Raw genomic sequence first — 15,226 nt, 5'->3', positions numbered from 1 at the left:
ACGAAATGTGTGCTTTTACTATTTAAATGGTGGATTAGAACCTTCTTTTGAATAATTTAAATTAGAAAAATGCTACACGAATTTCATCTTTTACACTTTTAATTGTTTGCTTTTTAATGTGGCAATAGAAAAATAGTAAGCAGGTGAGATTAAAAATTGTTGTAGAAAACTGATGTGGCAACTGTTACATTAGGGAATAAGTACTTGAGAGTGTAAAAGAACGAGTTCGTGTAGCATTTCTTTAATTTGAATGATTCTAAAAAGGGTTTCAGTCCGCTATTTAAATAGTAAGAACATTCATTTTATAGCTCAATCGCTTGGGACCACGGCTAATGAAGTGGAGATCACTAGTTCCAATTTCTTTTCCCCTCTTGTACGAACATGTCAAAAAAAAAAAAAAATTAAATAAAAAATTAAATGTAAATAGGCACCCAACGATGGTTGGTGCCCCCAAGGGTTCTCCTTTGTTTTATAATGAAAGTAAACAAGTATTATTTTAATGCGACGTGGTACCAAAATACATTGCAAAATTGCCCAAAAATTTAATGGAATGACCCATTTCGAATTTGCATAAGGCTTATGGCATTAAAACTGAATGAAAACAAAACAAAACTTGAGTAATTATTTAAATTGATGCTTTGACTCAAAGATTTATCTTAGATTTTTCCAAAAGAAATTGGAGTGGTTCGGCTACCCCAATCTTCATATTTTGTTTGTTTATTTTACTAGATTAATAGTTATGAATGACAAATATGAGTTTTCAATGGTCAAAGCGAGTATTTTCAAACCAATTTGGTCAAATTGGTCACATGCAACTTAAATGTTTAGGGATGGCAGGTTTAGAGAGCCATCCGAAGCATATATTTAAGAGTTGAACAACCACCCTCAGGCATTGTTTTGAGGAAGGCTTGGCCACTCTTGAATTACTAGTAATAAGAATCATAAGGTGGTAAATTGATCACCCTCAAATACATGGAGGAGGGGGTTTCGAGCCATTCCTAAAGTACATGAAAGTAGATCAGCTACATTCTAAACATATGAGGGGTGAATGAGCCACCTCGAATCACATGGACGGGATGGGTGGTTCAACTACTCTAAATCACTTGGGGGTGACTCCCCCCTTCACCTTTTGTGGCTTATATATATATATATATATATATATATATTAATTTTTAACTTTTTTAACTCAAAGGGTATTTCGAGTAAATATAGTTTCAAAATTTAAGATATTTTCGTCATTTCATGTCCTTTTAACAATTTTGACTAATAACATGCGTATTTTTTTTTTTTCCAATGCGATGCGTGAATAAGTGATAATTTAAGAAGAAAAAAGAAAAGAAAAGTAATTAACCATTAAATTTAACGAATTTTTACTACTCACATAAATTACTACTTGAGAAATTAAAATAAAGTTACCTTCGGTATTAAAGTAATCTTATAAATCACACAACTATTTTACCACTATTTTATTAGAAATGATGAAAATTATTTTTTTAACTATTTTTTAATTATTTTCGAATAGTGAACCGATGAATCTATCATTAAATTTATGTAAAATTTACGTGAATCTACAAATTAAATGATAAATGTATAAGATTTGCAAATAGACTGATTTAATGGTAAATTGGCATTACAATTTCAGCATAATATAATATAACATAACATAATATTGTGATATAAAGCATTTCTATAGGGTTTTAGGCTCAGTGGTGAGTGCTTCTTGTCGATGCAAGGTTTATCTCCCACCTTCAGAATGTGGTCTCTCCGTCGAGCGGGTCAGCATTTCAAGTAACTCTCTCTCTCTCTCTCTCTCTGCAACATACATAACTTGGATTTGTCTGCCCAGCTATTGGTTTTCGTATGCCATTCACTTGAAGACTTGATATTTGTTTAAATGTAATCTTACTGCTCAATACTTGTATCTTGTAGCACCCATTAGAAAAAGTTCTTAAATTTCTCATTTTGTTGCAGTACTTGCCCATTTGTTTTTCTGAATTTGTTTTCCTGTTTCTGGTTTTTGCTTGTATATAAGTAAGACAACCCCCATTGCTTTGGTGGATTTTGATCAAATTCTGGAATTGTCATTTGCTGAATAGGGTATGCTACTTTCCCCTCTCTCTCTCAATTTCGTCTACCAAACAAAGCGTGCCTATTTGCCTACTAGGGCTTGCTTCCAACGATCTGTGTTATGCCTTATATGCGTGTGTGTACCCCTTGATAAAAGATGTTAAAATAAAAGAAATTTTTTATATGGTTTTGAATTTATATAGCAATCGCTGGTTATGCTGCTTGTGGTAGCTTTGACTGATACCCATGTTATTCCTCAGAGTTTTAATACAGTTGCACCTTCTATCATGATAATTTTACTTCTTTAGCTGTCAAAATTTGTTGAATCTCGTTCCTTTATTCATAGGAAACAAGGGTATGGCCTTGAGGCTTCAAGGGGTTTTTATGTTAAACCAGACACTTCGAGTAATGTGAGAGGAGACACAGCTATTATGTGCTGTCCTGCAGAATTAATATCTACTAGAGTCCTTTCAGTTAATGTGTTTCACCACACAAATGTTATTGATAGAAGCTTTGTGGTTAGTCGTAGTCTTTGTTTACAGGCAGATGCAAGAAGTAGTGGTGAGAACCCGGATGTGGAGTATGGGTTTTTGGAATCTGATGTAATTGAGGAAAATAATGCTGAGGAAGAAGATGGGGAAGAAGTAGCTTCAGAACCGGGATTTCTGGATGATGATTTATCTGATTCTGAGAAAGGTGTGGGTGGTAAAGATTCAGACAAGGAAAAGGATTTAGGGTTGTGCAAGGCTATAATGGATGCTCCAAGCTACTCTGTTGCCAGTGTTCTTAATAAGTGGGCTGAGGAAGGGAATGATTTGGATCAATTAATGGTTTCTAGAATTATAATTAACCTTCGGAAGCGTCGGATGTATGGCAAGGCATTACAGGTACCTATTCTTAATATTTCCTCGAATAAAAATTTACACTGTTTAACTTCTTTTTTTTCACATAGATTATGTAAATGCTTGTGTCGTGATTTTGTTAGAATGCATATGTTTGCTTGCACTTTGCCTGTGACATTTTGTACATCTAAAGTTGAAATGAAGATGTCTTTAATAAGTTTGTCATTGTCTATCGTAATGATGTCTATCAACTTGGTAGGTGGTATGCTAGCATTGATTCAAATTAGATATTTTATAAACTGTGTAATGAATGTGAGGCCTCCCTCTTGTTGGTCCCTATATGTGATGCAAATACTCTTCTCTCATGCATTTGTTTCATTAATCCAATCATCATTTGGACCCACATTTGAAAAGTTTGAGTTGGGTTATTACCCTGGGTGTAAAATATATTGCACCACGGAAGTTGTAGATACACCTTCTTAAGTGCACTTATGATATGAGAGAGTATCTCATGTCCATATGAAAAATTACTCTTATTCCAAAATGGTTTGCCCCTGAATTTATTACAAGATAATTTAAATTCTATTTCTGGGAATTCAAATCTATATAAACATTTCACAATGTGTTAGGGAATGAAACCATTACCAATGGACCACTAATATAGATACCACCATTCTACGAATTGGGGAGTCTTATATGTAATTCCTAATTTTGTATTTTGTGAATTTCATTCTGTAATTTTTAGCGTTTCAACACCATATCTCTTGCCGTGGATAGCCGTTTCCTAGTGTCAGTTTGTTACACGGTGCCTGACCTTTTAGCTTAGTGATGGTAACAATGATCTGCATCGCAAACAGTGTCATGAAATTTATGGCCAGATATGGTGGAAAAAGATTCATATAGCTGACCCTGTCCCATGTAGATGGGATTAATGTTTGATTGCAATTCAGACTTTAAATCAAATAATATTTTGATCTGCAGTTAAAATCGACCTTACTGAACATCACCATGCTTGTCATCTTGATTTGATTGTTAAAGTGCAAGGTATCCAAAGGGCAGAGAGGTACATTGAGGATATTCCAAAGTCCTTTAGAGGTGAACTAGTATACGGAGCCCTCCTAGCTGGCTTTGTCCATGTTCGTAACATGAGGAAAGCAGAGGCCCTGTTCAAGAAAATGAGGGATCTGGAGTTTCCCATCACTGTTTATGCCTGCAATCAAATGATCATTCTCTACAAGAAGCTTGACAAGAAAAGGGTAGCCAATATCTTGTTGTTAATGGGGAAAGAAAATGTCAAGCCATCTCTTCTTTTACATATAGGCTCCTAATAGACATCAAAGGTGCATCCAATGACATTGTAGGGACGGAGCAATTGTTTGAGACTATGAAGGCTGAAGGAGTGCTACCTGACATCAATGTTCTGGCTACAATGGCTAAACACTATATATCTGGGGGGTTAAAAGATAAAGCTCTAACTATCCTAAAGGAAATTGAAGAAGGAGAGTTGAAGGAAAGTATTGAGGCTCGCAGCGCATTGCTTCTTCTCCATGCTTCTCTTGGCCATTCTGATAATGTGGCTAGAATTTGGAAGGAATGCGAATTGGATCCATCGTTGTGGGAGTGCTCTACTGGTATACAAGCTTGGGGCAAGCTGGGTAAAGTGGAAAACGCAGAAGCAATCTTTGAAATGATGCTTCAAAAGTGGAAGAAACTGTCTCCAAGGCATTACTCTGTACTTCTGGAAGTTTATGTTAACCATAAGCTTGTGACCAAGGGGAAGGATTTGGTGAAGCAGATGGGAGATAGCGGGTGCAGGATTGGCCCCTTCACTTGGGATGCACTAGTGAGGCTCTATTTGGCATCGGGGGATGTGAAAAAAGCCGACTCCATTTTGTACAAGGCAGCTCAGCAGAGCCAGGCGAGACCGCTGTTCAACACGTACATGGTGATCATGGAACAGTATGCAAAGCTGGGTGATATACATAATACTGAGAAATTGTTCCACAGAATGAAGCAGTTAGGGTATACCGACCGACTCAAGCCATTTGATATTCTGATCCAGGCGTATATCACTGCCAAATTTCCTGCTTATGGGTTTCGAGAGAGGATGAAGGCAGAAAACATATTCCTAAACAAAGCATTTGCAGCACAGTTGGCAAAAGCAGATGCGTTCAGGAAGAAGAATTGGCTACCAGATTTGCTTGATTAATGAAGGTTGGCTTTACTGGTCTTGCAATATTAGTAGGCTTGTAGGATGTTTAAGAACCTGTTTGGCATTGTGTTGGAGAATATAAATTTTAAAACCAAAAAGAGCTTTTTAGAAAAAAGTTTCATCTTTAAGCTTTTCTCAAAAGTGCGTTTTGACCTTTTTTAGAGTAAAAACAAGTCAAAAGTACGATTGGAAATTTTTATTAAACAAACTAGCTCTTTGTTTGGGCACAGCTTTTTTGGTACTAAAAATACTTTTAAGCTTCCTAACGCTATCTTGAACAAGTTCTAAGTTATGTAAACAATGTAGTAGGTTTGTAGGAGGCATGTATAGCAATATAAGAAATGGATCAGAATTTTCTAAAATGTGGTCAGGAAAATTCCTCAGTAAGTGGTGGATGCTTCTTGGAAAATCTTTTGCTGAGGTGGTTTTTGCATAATTCAATTCATATATGCTATTTAATTAGCAGAATTATTGTTATCAAAGATCAAATCAAAACCATCGTAGATGGCCGTAGATGGCCATTGGCTGAGATGGCTGGTGTGGTGAGGAATCTAGTGTATAAGAGCACTAGTAGTTTCCTTTGATTTTTTCTAAATTTAGATTGCAAAACTATTTTTTCCTTCTTTATGAAAATATATTTCACAACAACTTCCCTTACCTTTTCCTATATTATTAAAATATTATTTATTTACAAAATACAAGTTCTCTACATACCTTCACTTTTTTCACAAAATATCAACACAATCCCCAATTAAAGACAAAAAGTTGAAAGAGGAGAGTAGAAAGATAAATGTTTATATTAAAATAATGTATATGGAACCACTTTTTAGTTCCCTACACAATAGGAAACACTATAGGGAATCTGATGTGAGTAGGTTTTTGTGGTTTTTCTGAAATTTTTCTTAAACATAGAGAAGTGAATGGCATGTAAGGTATTCGGTGCTAGTGATGTATGAGGCTGGGCTGATTTGTTTTTTCTTTGCTTTGATGTGTGTTACAGTGATTGTGGTTTGGTTGGTTTTGTGATGGTTTGCAGGCTATGGGTAAACGACCTACCACTAGGTTAAAGGGATTATTTGGGTGACAGATTTTTCCACTTCGAGTAGGGGAGACCACAAAACTTCACTAAGGGCAAGAGAATACCACAAATTCACTGATATTTTCAATGCTTCCCTTATTAAGAACATAAAAGTCTTTAAATAGAATACAAAAGAATGATGCCCAAATTGGTAAGAACTCCTAATTAATCATAATCCTAATTTTAAATAACCTAATCCTAAATTCCAACTCAACTACTCACCATAATCTTATTCCTATCAAACACATTATTGAGATGACAAACTAGTCCTCTCTCAAAATTGTAATTATGAACAATCAAGCGACAAAGAGTTGGGCACTATGTCTTTTGTTATTTGTTTGTTCCAAAGTTTGGCACTAATTGTATTCATATATAATAAAAAATTGAGTAGAAATAACCAGACACTAAATCCTAATTGATGGATAATCCAGTTGTTTTCTATCAGGCTAGCAATCTAAACAGTAAAAATGAGAGAATTTTATGGAACTCACTTGCTTGAACACCTTGGTGCATTATCTAAAATTTATTTGGACAAATAAACCATCACATAAAGAGTCTCTCATATTTACTGTCTAAATTCAGCTTTTTCGTCTTTAATAAAACCAAAACAAAAGTTATAAGCTAGTTTGCTGACAGTTGTATAAAGTTAGAAGATAAGAAATATCATAAAAATTATTATCTCAATCATATTTTAACTATCTCCGTATAGTTAATAGGCGAATTTACCATTGAATTTTTGTCGGACTCACATGAATTCACAAATTCAATGGTGGATCCATTAGAATTACAAAAAGATATGATTGGAAAATGGTTGAGAGAATCATGTGTAGCATGCCTCAGGAGATAAAAGATCTGTCTTAATCAAAATTTGGCGTTTACGGATAGTGAGGAGCATCTCTAGCAGAAGTAGGCAAAATAGTTACTGAAAAAGTACAATTTTTTACTGTAACTACTCATTTTTTCATATGTACTCAAACCGATTCTCTATTCTACTATCTATTTTTTTTTTTAAATATTATTCTGTGTGGAAAAGAGCGTGAAAGAAAGGAGGAGAGAGAGAGAGAGAGAGAGTAAAAGGAAGAAAGGGAGACAAAAATAATAATAAACAAAGTTTATAGTGTGAATAGTGAATAGGCTAATCAGCCTAGTTACTATTCATACTATAAGGAAAAACTGTAAAATAGTTATTCTGTTGTAGAGGAAAAGAGGCTAATAACAATCAAATCTGACTATTATAAAGGATTTGCCTATTCTCTTGGAGATATTAAAAAATTTTGCCCCAGAAAATGCAGCAAAAACTCCATTAAGCACGTAATGTGAATGGGCCATGAAAATGCAACCACCATCACAAGAGCCGAATGTACTTGGACCACAAAACTCCAACCACTTCCCTAAATATTCAAAATTCAATCACCAATTTATTCCCAAAAATAATCGACGATTAAATTTGTATTAAATTTTCCAACAATTTATCTTTCGATATAACATGAAAAAATTAATAATAAACTCATTGTCAATTTTGTTGCAAATTCTAATTTTGACAATATTCATGGTTGAAAATACTCATTCTATAATTGTAGTAGAAGCGGAAAGAGTAAATCAATAGAATTTGATTCATTCTTTTTTCTCTTCTTTCCAATAATTGGTTCTTTAACTAGCACTTCAGATAGTTACTATTACAACAAGTCAATGACTAAGTTAGGAGATAGTTGATCTTCTTGTGCTTACCAACCGTTGGCACAATTCAAAAATATTTGGTAATCCCGTAAAGTGTAAATGTTAAGTGTTATGCAAATGTTGCATGCAGTGTCAATGGGTGCAGGCGTGCTTCCTAGTGATGTAACATTGGATGATCATCAGGGTCACGGCGGTGAGTTGATGTACATGCGAGTGCATTTCGAGCGGGTTGTTGGATTTAAGGACTCCGAGACGTAGGCAACAGTGGGCCAGAACTATGCATCTTTTTCGTTAGGATTTGACACCGTGATTTCGTCCAACCCAATTTCTAAAAGTGTAATGTGTTCTTTAAGCGCACGTGAGAAGTACGTGTTTCTTTTAGTAATGCTACTAAAAAAGAATACAAGAAGCACATGTTATAAAAAAAATAAAAAAAGTGCTTCTTACATAGTGAGGGATACATGGCATTTATAGAGACCATATTGTTGAAAATTTGAGTTGTAGAAAATTTCTGTCCAAACTAGGGTAGGTCTATGCATGGCCATGGATGCTTGCAAATTAACCAGCCCTTACTTTGTACAATATTGAAGCTGGTTGTTGAAAGTCTTGGGGCCAAGCAGGCAGGCTGTTACTTCTCTAATTGAAAGATGCCCCAATTGGCATATATGATTTTAGCAACTCTGAAAAAGAATAATAATTAACACTTCTATTTTATGAATCATCTACCTCAATGATCACTTATTTTGTGTCCCAATGGTAAAGATTTAATTTTGGGGTACGAAATGTGTTCTTTTACTATTTAAATGGTGGATTAAAACCTTCCTTAGCATAATTTAAAAATTAGATAAATGCTACATGAACTCCATCTGTTATACTTTTAAGTGCTTATTTCCTTAAGCATAATTGTGGATGTGAACAGTTTCCTGGCTTCCGGCTTAAGGTGGATGAGTTTCGGCATTAGGTTTTCTGCTCTCAGGACCGAGAAATATGAGCTACCTATGCATTGAGATGAGTCTGTCTAGAACAGATATGTTGTTACAACTGAAGATTAGTCATGGGTTACTTGATATTGATGTCATAGATAGGTCTTGAATGTTATATTGTTATGTATGTATTTATAACTTGTAACCTCGTAGCTTCGGCTATAATTTTCTAATATCTTTTACTCTGTGATGTAAGAAATGTATGCTCGTGATCCTTCATCAATTAATGAGATTAGAATGATTTTCCCTTAAAGAAAAAAAAAAAAAAAAACAATTTTGACTAATAACATGCATTTTTTTTTTTTTTTTTTTTGGCAAATGCGATGTGTGAATAAGTGATAATTTAAGAAAAAAAAAAAATAATTAAGTAATTAACCCTTAAATTTAACAATTTTTACTACTCAAATAAATTACTACTTGAGAAAATTAAAATAGAGTTACCTTAAATGTTATAAATTACATAACTATTTTACCACTATTTTATTAGAAATTATAAAAATTATTATTTTTAACTATTTTTCGACAGTTTTTTATAGTGAAATGGTGAATCAATCCATATTTAATGTAAAATTCACGTGAGTCGCATTAGATTTACAAAAATATTGATTTAATGGTAAATTGGGATTACAATTTCAGCATAATAAGATAAAGACAGTAATAATAACATAACATAATAATATAAAGTAGTTCTACAGGGTTTTAGCCTTTTAGGCTCAGTGGTGAGTGCTTCTACTCGATGCAAGGTTTATCTCCCACCTTCAGAATGTGGTCTCTCCGTCGAGCGGTTCAGCATTCCAAGTAACTCTCTCTCTCTCTGCAACATACATAACTTGGATTTGTCTGCCCAGCTATTGGTTTTCGTATGCCATTCACTTGAAGATTTGATATTTGTTTAAATGTAATCTTACTGCTCAATACTTGTATCTTGTAGCACCCATTAGAAAAAAGTTCTTAAATTTCTCATTTTGTTGCATTTCTTGCCCATTTGTTTCTGAATTTGTTTTCCTGTTTCTGGTTTTTGCTTATATATTTGATTTTCGTATTGGGTTAAGTAAGACAACCCCCATTGCTTTGGTGGATTTTGATCAAATTCTGGAATTGTCATTTACTGAATAGGGTATGCTACTTTCCCCTCTCTCTCTCTCTCAATTTCGTTTACCAAACAAAACATGCCTATTTGCCTACTAGGGTTTGCTTCCAACGTTCTGTGTTATGCCTTATATGCGTGTGTGTACCCCTTGATAAAAGATTTTAAAATAAAAGATTTTTTTATTTTTTTTAATTTTTTTAATTTTTTAATTTTTAATTTTTTATTTTTTAATGCTTTTGAATTTATATAGCAATCGCTGGTTATGCTGTTTGTGGTAGCTTTGACTGATACCCATGTTATTCCTCAGAGTTTTAATACAGTTGCACCTTCTATCATGATAATTTTACTTCTTTAGCTGTCTAAATTTGTTGAATCTCGTTCTTTTATTCATAGGAAACAAGGGTATGGCCGTGAGGCTTCAAGGGGTTTTTATGTTAAACCAGACACTTCGAGTAATGTGAGAGGAGACAAAGCTATTATGTGCTGTCCTGCGGAATTAATATCTACTAGAGTCCTTTCAGTTAATGTGTTTCACCACACAACTGTTCTTGATAGAAGCTTTGTGGTTAGTCGTAGTCTTTGTTCACAGGCAGATGTAAGAAGTAGTGGTGAGAACCCGGATGTGGAGTATGGGTTTTTGGAATCTGATGTACTTGAGGAAAATAATGCTGAGGAAGAAGATGGGGAAGAAGTAGCTTCAGAACCGGGATTTCTGGATGATGATTTATCTGATTCTGAGAAAGGTGTGGGTGGTAAAGATTCTGACAAGAAAAAGGATTTAGGATTGTGCAAGGCTATAATGGATGCTCCAAGCCACTCTGTTGCCAGTGTTCTTAATAAGTGGGCTGAGGAAGGGAATGATTTGGATCAATTAATGGTTTCTAGAATTATAATTAACCTTCGGAAGCGTCGGATGTATGGCAAGGCATTACAGGTACCTATTCTTAATATTTCCTCGAATAAAAATTTACACTGTTTAACTTTTTTTTTTTTCACATAGATTATGTAAATGCTTGTCTCATGGTTTTGTTAAAATGCATATGTTTGCTTGCACTTTGCCTGTGACATTTTTGTATATCTAAAGTTGAAATGAAGATGTATTTTATAAGTTTGTCATTGTTTACCGTAATGATGTCTATCAACTTGGTAGGTGGTATGCTAGCATTGATTCAAATTAGATATTTTATAAACTGTGTAATGAATGTGAGGCCTCACTCTTGTTGGTCCCTATATGTGATGCAAATACTCTTCTCTCATGCATTTGTTTCATTAATCCAAACATCATTTGGACCCACATTTAAAAAGTTTGAGTTGGGTTATTACCCTGGGTGTAAAATATATTGCACCGCAGAAGTTGTAGATACGCCTTGTTAAGTGCACTTATGATATGAGAGAGTATCCCATGTCAGTTACATGGTGCCTGACCTCTTAGCTTAGTGATGGTAACAATGATCTGCATCGCAAACAGTGTCATTAAATTTAAGGCCAGATATGGTGAAAAAAGATTCATATTGCTGACCCTGTCCTGTGTAGTTGGGATAATGTTTGATTGCAATACAGACTTTAAATCAAAATATAATTTGTTCTGCAGTTCTCAGAGTGGTTGGATGCTACTAAGAAAGTCGACCTTACTGAACAACTCTATGCTTGTCGCCTTGATTTGATTGTTAAAATGCAAGGTATCCAAAGGGCAGAGCGGTACATTGAGGATATTCCAAAGTCCTTTAGAAGTGAACTAGTATACGGAGCCCTCCTAGCTGGCTTTGTCCATGTTCGTAACATGGGGAAAGCAGAGGCCCTGTTCAAGAAAATGAGGGATCTGGGGTTTCCCATCACTGTTTATGCCTGCAATCAAATGATCACTCTCTACAAGAAGCTTGACAAGAAAAGGGTAGCCAATATCTTGTTGTTAATGGGGAAAGAAAATGTCAAGCCATCTCGTTTTACATATAGGCTCCTAATAGATGTCAAAGGTGAATCCAATGACATTGTAGGGATGGAGCAATTGTTTGAGACTATGAAGGCTGAAGGAGTGCTACCTGACATCAATGTTCTGGCTACAATGGCTAGACACTATATATCTGGGGGGTTAAAAGATAAAGCTCTAACTGTTCTGAAGGAAATTGAAGAAGGAGAGTTGAAGGAAAGTATTGAGGCACACAGAGCATTGCTTCTTCTCTATGCTTCTCTTGGCCATACTGATAATGTGGCTAGAATTTGGAAGGAATGCGAGTTGGATCCATCGTTGTGGGAGTGCTCTGCTGGTATACAAGCTTGGGGCAAGCTGGGTAAAGTAGAAAACGCAGAAGCAATCTTTGAAATGATGCTTCAGAAGTGGAAGAAACTGTCTTCAAGGCATTACTCTGTACTTCTGGAAGTTTATGTTAACCATAAGCTTGTGACTAAGGGGAAGGATTTGGTGAAGCAGATGGGAGATAGTGGGTGCTGGATTGGCCCCTTCACTTGGGATGCACTAGTGAGGCTCTATTTGGCATCGGGGGACGTGGAAAAAGCCGACTCCATTTTGCACAAGGCAGTTCGGCAGAGCCAGGCAAAACCGTTGTTCAACACGTATATGGTTATCATGGAACAGTATGCCAAGCGGGGTGATATACATAATTCTGAGAAATTTTTCCACAGAATGAAGCAGTTAGGGTATACCCGCCGACTCAAGCCATTTGATATTCTGATCCAGGCGTATATCAATGCCGAATTTCCTGCTTATGGGTTTCGAGAGAGGATGAAGGCAGAAAACATATTCCCAAACAAAGCATTTGCAGCACAGTTGGCAAAAGCAGATGCGTTCAGGAAGAAGAATTGGCTACCAGATTTGCTTGATTAATGAAGGTTGGCTTTACTGGTCTTGCAATATTAATGTCTAAGTAAACAATTTAGTAGGTTTGTAGGATGTTTAAGAGCCTGTTTGATTGTGTTGGAAGATAAAGATTTTAAAACCAAAAAGAGCATTTTAGAAAAGAAGTTTTACTTTTAAGCTTTTCTCAAAAGTGCGTTTTGGCATTTTTATAGAGTAAAACATGTCAAAAGTACCATTGGAGATTTTTATTAAACAGACCAACTCTTTGTTTTGGCATATAGCTTTTTTGGTACTAAAAATATCTTTAAGCTTCCTAACGCTATCCTAAATAAGTTCTAAGTTATGTAAACGGACCGGGATCCAATTCCTAATCTGGACCGTTGATGTTCATCCAACAGTCCAGATTAGGCCATTAATAAAATATTATTAAAAATTATTTATATTTAAAAAATAAATCAAAATCAAAATAATAATAAATGAATAAATTTTTTTTAAAGATATGGAGTGGCTGACCACCCTTGGTGGTGGCCAGACCTAGTGAGAGCTAGGGTAGCTTAGGGTTTAGGACTCTGATGCAGGGTTGTTTGTGGGCCCTCCAGCCCTCAAAAAAAGAAATTTTGGCTTTGGCCCTTGGGGTAGTTTGGCCACCCCCAACTGGCCCTTGGGGGTGGCCCCAACCGGCCCTTGGGGGTGGCTGAACCTCTCAACAGGGGTTGCAAGCCACCCCATATCTTTTAATTTTTTTTTTTTTTAATTTTGATTTTGATTTTTTTTTTAAAATATAAATAATTTTTTAATAATATTTTATTAGTGACCTAATCTGGACTGTTGGATGAATCAACAGTCCAGATTAGGAATTTGATAACCTTCAAGGGGATCCCGGTCCTATGTAAATAATGTAGTAGGTCATGTATAGCAATATAAGAAATGGATCAGAATTTTCTAAAATGTGGTCAGGGAAATTCCTCAGTAAGTGGTGGATGCTGCTTGGAAAATCTTTTGCTGAGGTGGTTTTTGCATAATTCAATTCATATATGCTATTTAATTAGCCGAATTATTGTTATCAAAGATCAAATCAAAACCATCGTAGATGGCCATTGGCTGAGATGGCTGGTGTGGTGAGGAATCTAGTGTACAAGGCTGGGCTGATTTTTTTTTTCTTTGCTGTGCTGTGTGTTACAGTGGTTGTGGTTTGGTTGGTTTTGTAATGGTTTGCAGGCTATGGGTAAACGACCTACCACTAGGTTAAAGGGATTATTTGGGTGACAGATTTTTCCACTTCCTTCGAGTAGGGGAGACCACAAAACTCCACTAAGGGCAAGGGCAAGGGAATGCCACAAATTCACTGATATTTTCAATGCTTCCTTTATTAAGAACAAAAAAGTCTTTAAATAGAATACAAAAGAATGATGCCTAAATTGATAAGAACTCATAATTAATCATAATCCTAATTTTAAATAACCTAATCCTAAATTCCAACTCAACTACTCACCCTAATCTTATTCCTATCAAACACATTATTGAGATGACAAACTAGTCCTCTCTCTCTCTCTCTCTCTCTCTCTCTCTCAAAATTGTAATTATGAACAATCAAGTGAAAAAGAGTTGGGCACTATGTCTTTTGTTATTTGTTTGTTCCAAAGTTTGGCACTAATTGTATTCATATATAACAGAAAATTGAGTAGAAATAACCGGACACTAAAGCCTAATTGATGGATAATCCTGTTGCTTTCTATCCGGCTAGCAATCTGAACAGTAAAGATGAGAGAATTCTTATGGAGCTCGCTTAAACACCTTGGTGCATTATCTAAAATTTATTCAGATAAATAAACCATCACATAAAGAGTCTCTCATATTCACTGTCTAAATTCAGCTTTTTCGTCTTTAATAAAACCAAAACAAAAGTTATAAGCTAGTTTGCTGACAGTTGTACAAAGCCAGAAGATAAGAAAAATGATAAAAATCATTATCTCAACCATCTTTTAACCATCTCCGTATAGTGAATGAGTGAATCTGTCATTGAATTTTTGTGAGATCTACTATTGAAAATAGTTGAAAAAATGATATGTAACCTGTGTCGGGCAATAAAAGATTCGTCTTTATCAAAATTTGGCGTTTAGGGATAGTGGGGCTATTCCTAAAATTTTTTGCTGCAGAGTAGATTTGAATGACAAAAGTAGGTGAATTGACATTTCAAGCACATAATGTGAATGGGCCATGAAAATGCAACCACAATCACAGAGTAGATTTGAATGATAAAAGTAGGTGAAATTGACATTTCAAGCACGTAATGTGAATGGGCCATGAAAATGCAACCACCATCACAAGAGCCGAATGTACTTGGACCACAAAACTCCAAACACTTCCCTAAATATTCAAAATTCAATCACCAATTTATTCCCAAAAATAATCTACGATTAAATTTGTATTAAATTTTCCAACAATTTATCTTTCGATATAAC

At 35.2% G+C, this 15,226-nt stretch overlaps 1 protein-coding gene and 1 pseudogene across 1 annotated transcript; both read left to right on the top strand.

Annotated features, from left to right (window-relative positions):
• The first annotated feature begins 1,700 nt into the window (after positions 1–1,700).
• Positions 1,701–5,712, top strand: LOC132186404 (pentatricopeptide repeat-containing protein At1g80270, mitochondrial-like; annotated as a pseudogene).
• A 3,853-nt stretch (positions 5,713–9,565) lies between these two features.
• LOC132186396 (pentatricopeptide repeat-containing protein At1g80270, mitochondrial-like) lies at positions 9,566–13,288 on the top strand. The gene is made up of 3 exons (XM_059600362.1): positions 9,566–9,657; positions 10,343–10,883; positions 11,541–13,288. The coding sequence occupies exons 1-3, from the start codon at positions 9,596–9,598 to the stop codon at positions 12,789–12,791; spliced, it is 1,854 nt and encodes a 617-aa protein (XP_059456345.1). The 5' UTR covers positions 9,566–9,595; the 3' UTR covers positions 12,792–13,288.
• The last annotated feature ends 1,938 nt before the right edge of the window (positions 13,289–15,226 follow it).

Source organism: Corylus avellana, chromosome ca1 (genome assembly GCF_901000735.1).
Source record: "Corylus avellana chromosome ca1, CavTom2PMs-1.0".
Lineage (NCBI taxonomy): Eukaryota > Viridiplantae > Streptophyta > Magnoliopsida > Fagales > Betulaceae > Corylus > Corylus avellana.
Note: the sequence above shows the minus strand (reverse complement) of the source record. Positions and strands in the feature narration are given on the sequence as shown.

What these genes read in the sequence shown, in the direction of transcription:
- LOC132186396 (XM_059600362.1), top strand. Translation starts at nt 9,596, where the DNA reads ATGCAAGGTTTATCTCCCACCTTCAGAATGTGGTCTCTCCGTCGAGCG. An exon ending in CGAGCGGTTCAGCATTCCAA is followed by an intron (nt 9,658 to 10,342) that starts GTAACTCTCTCT and finishes TTTTATTCATAG; the next exon opens with GAAACAAGGGTATGGCCGTG. An exon ending in TGTATGGCAAGGCATTACAG is followed by an intron (nt 10,884 to 11,540) that starts GTACCTATTCTT and finishes TTTGTTCTGCAG; the next exon opens with TTCTCAGAGTGGTTGGATGC.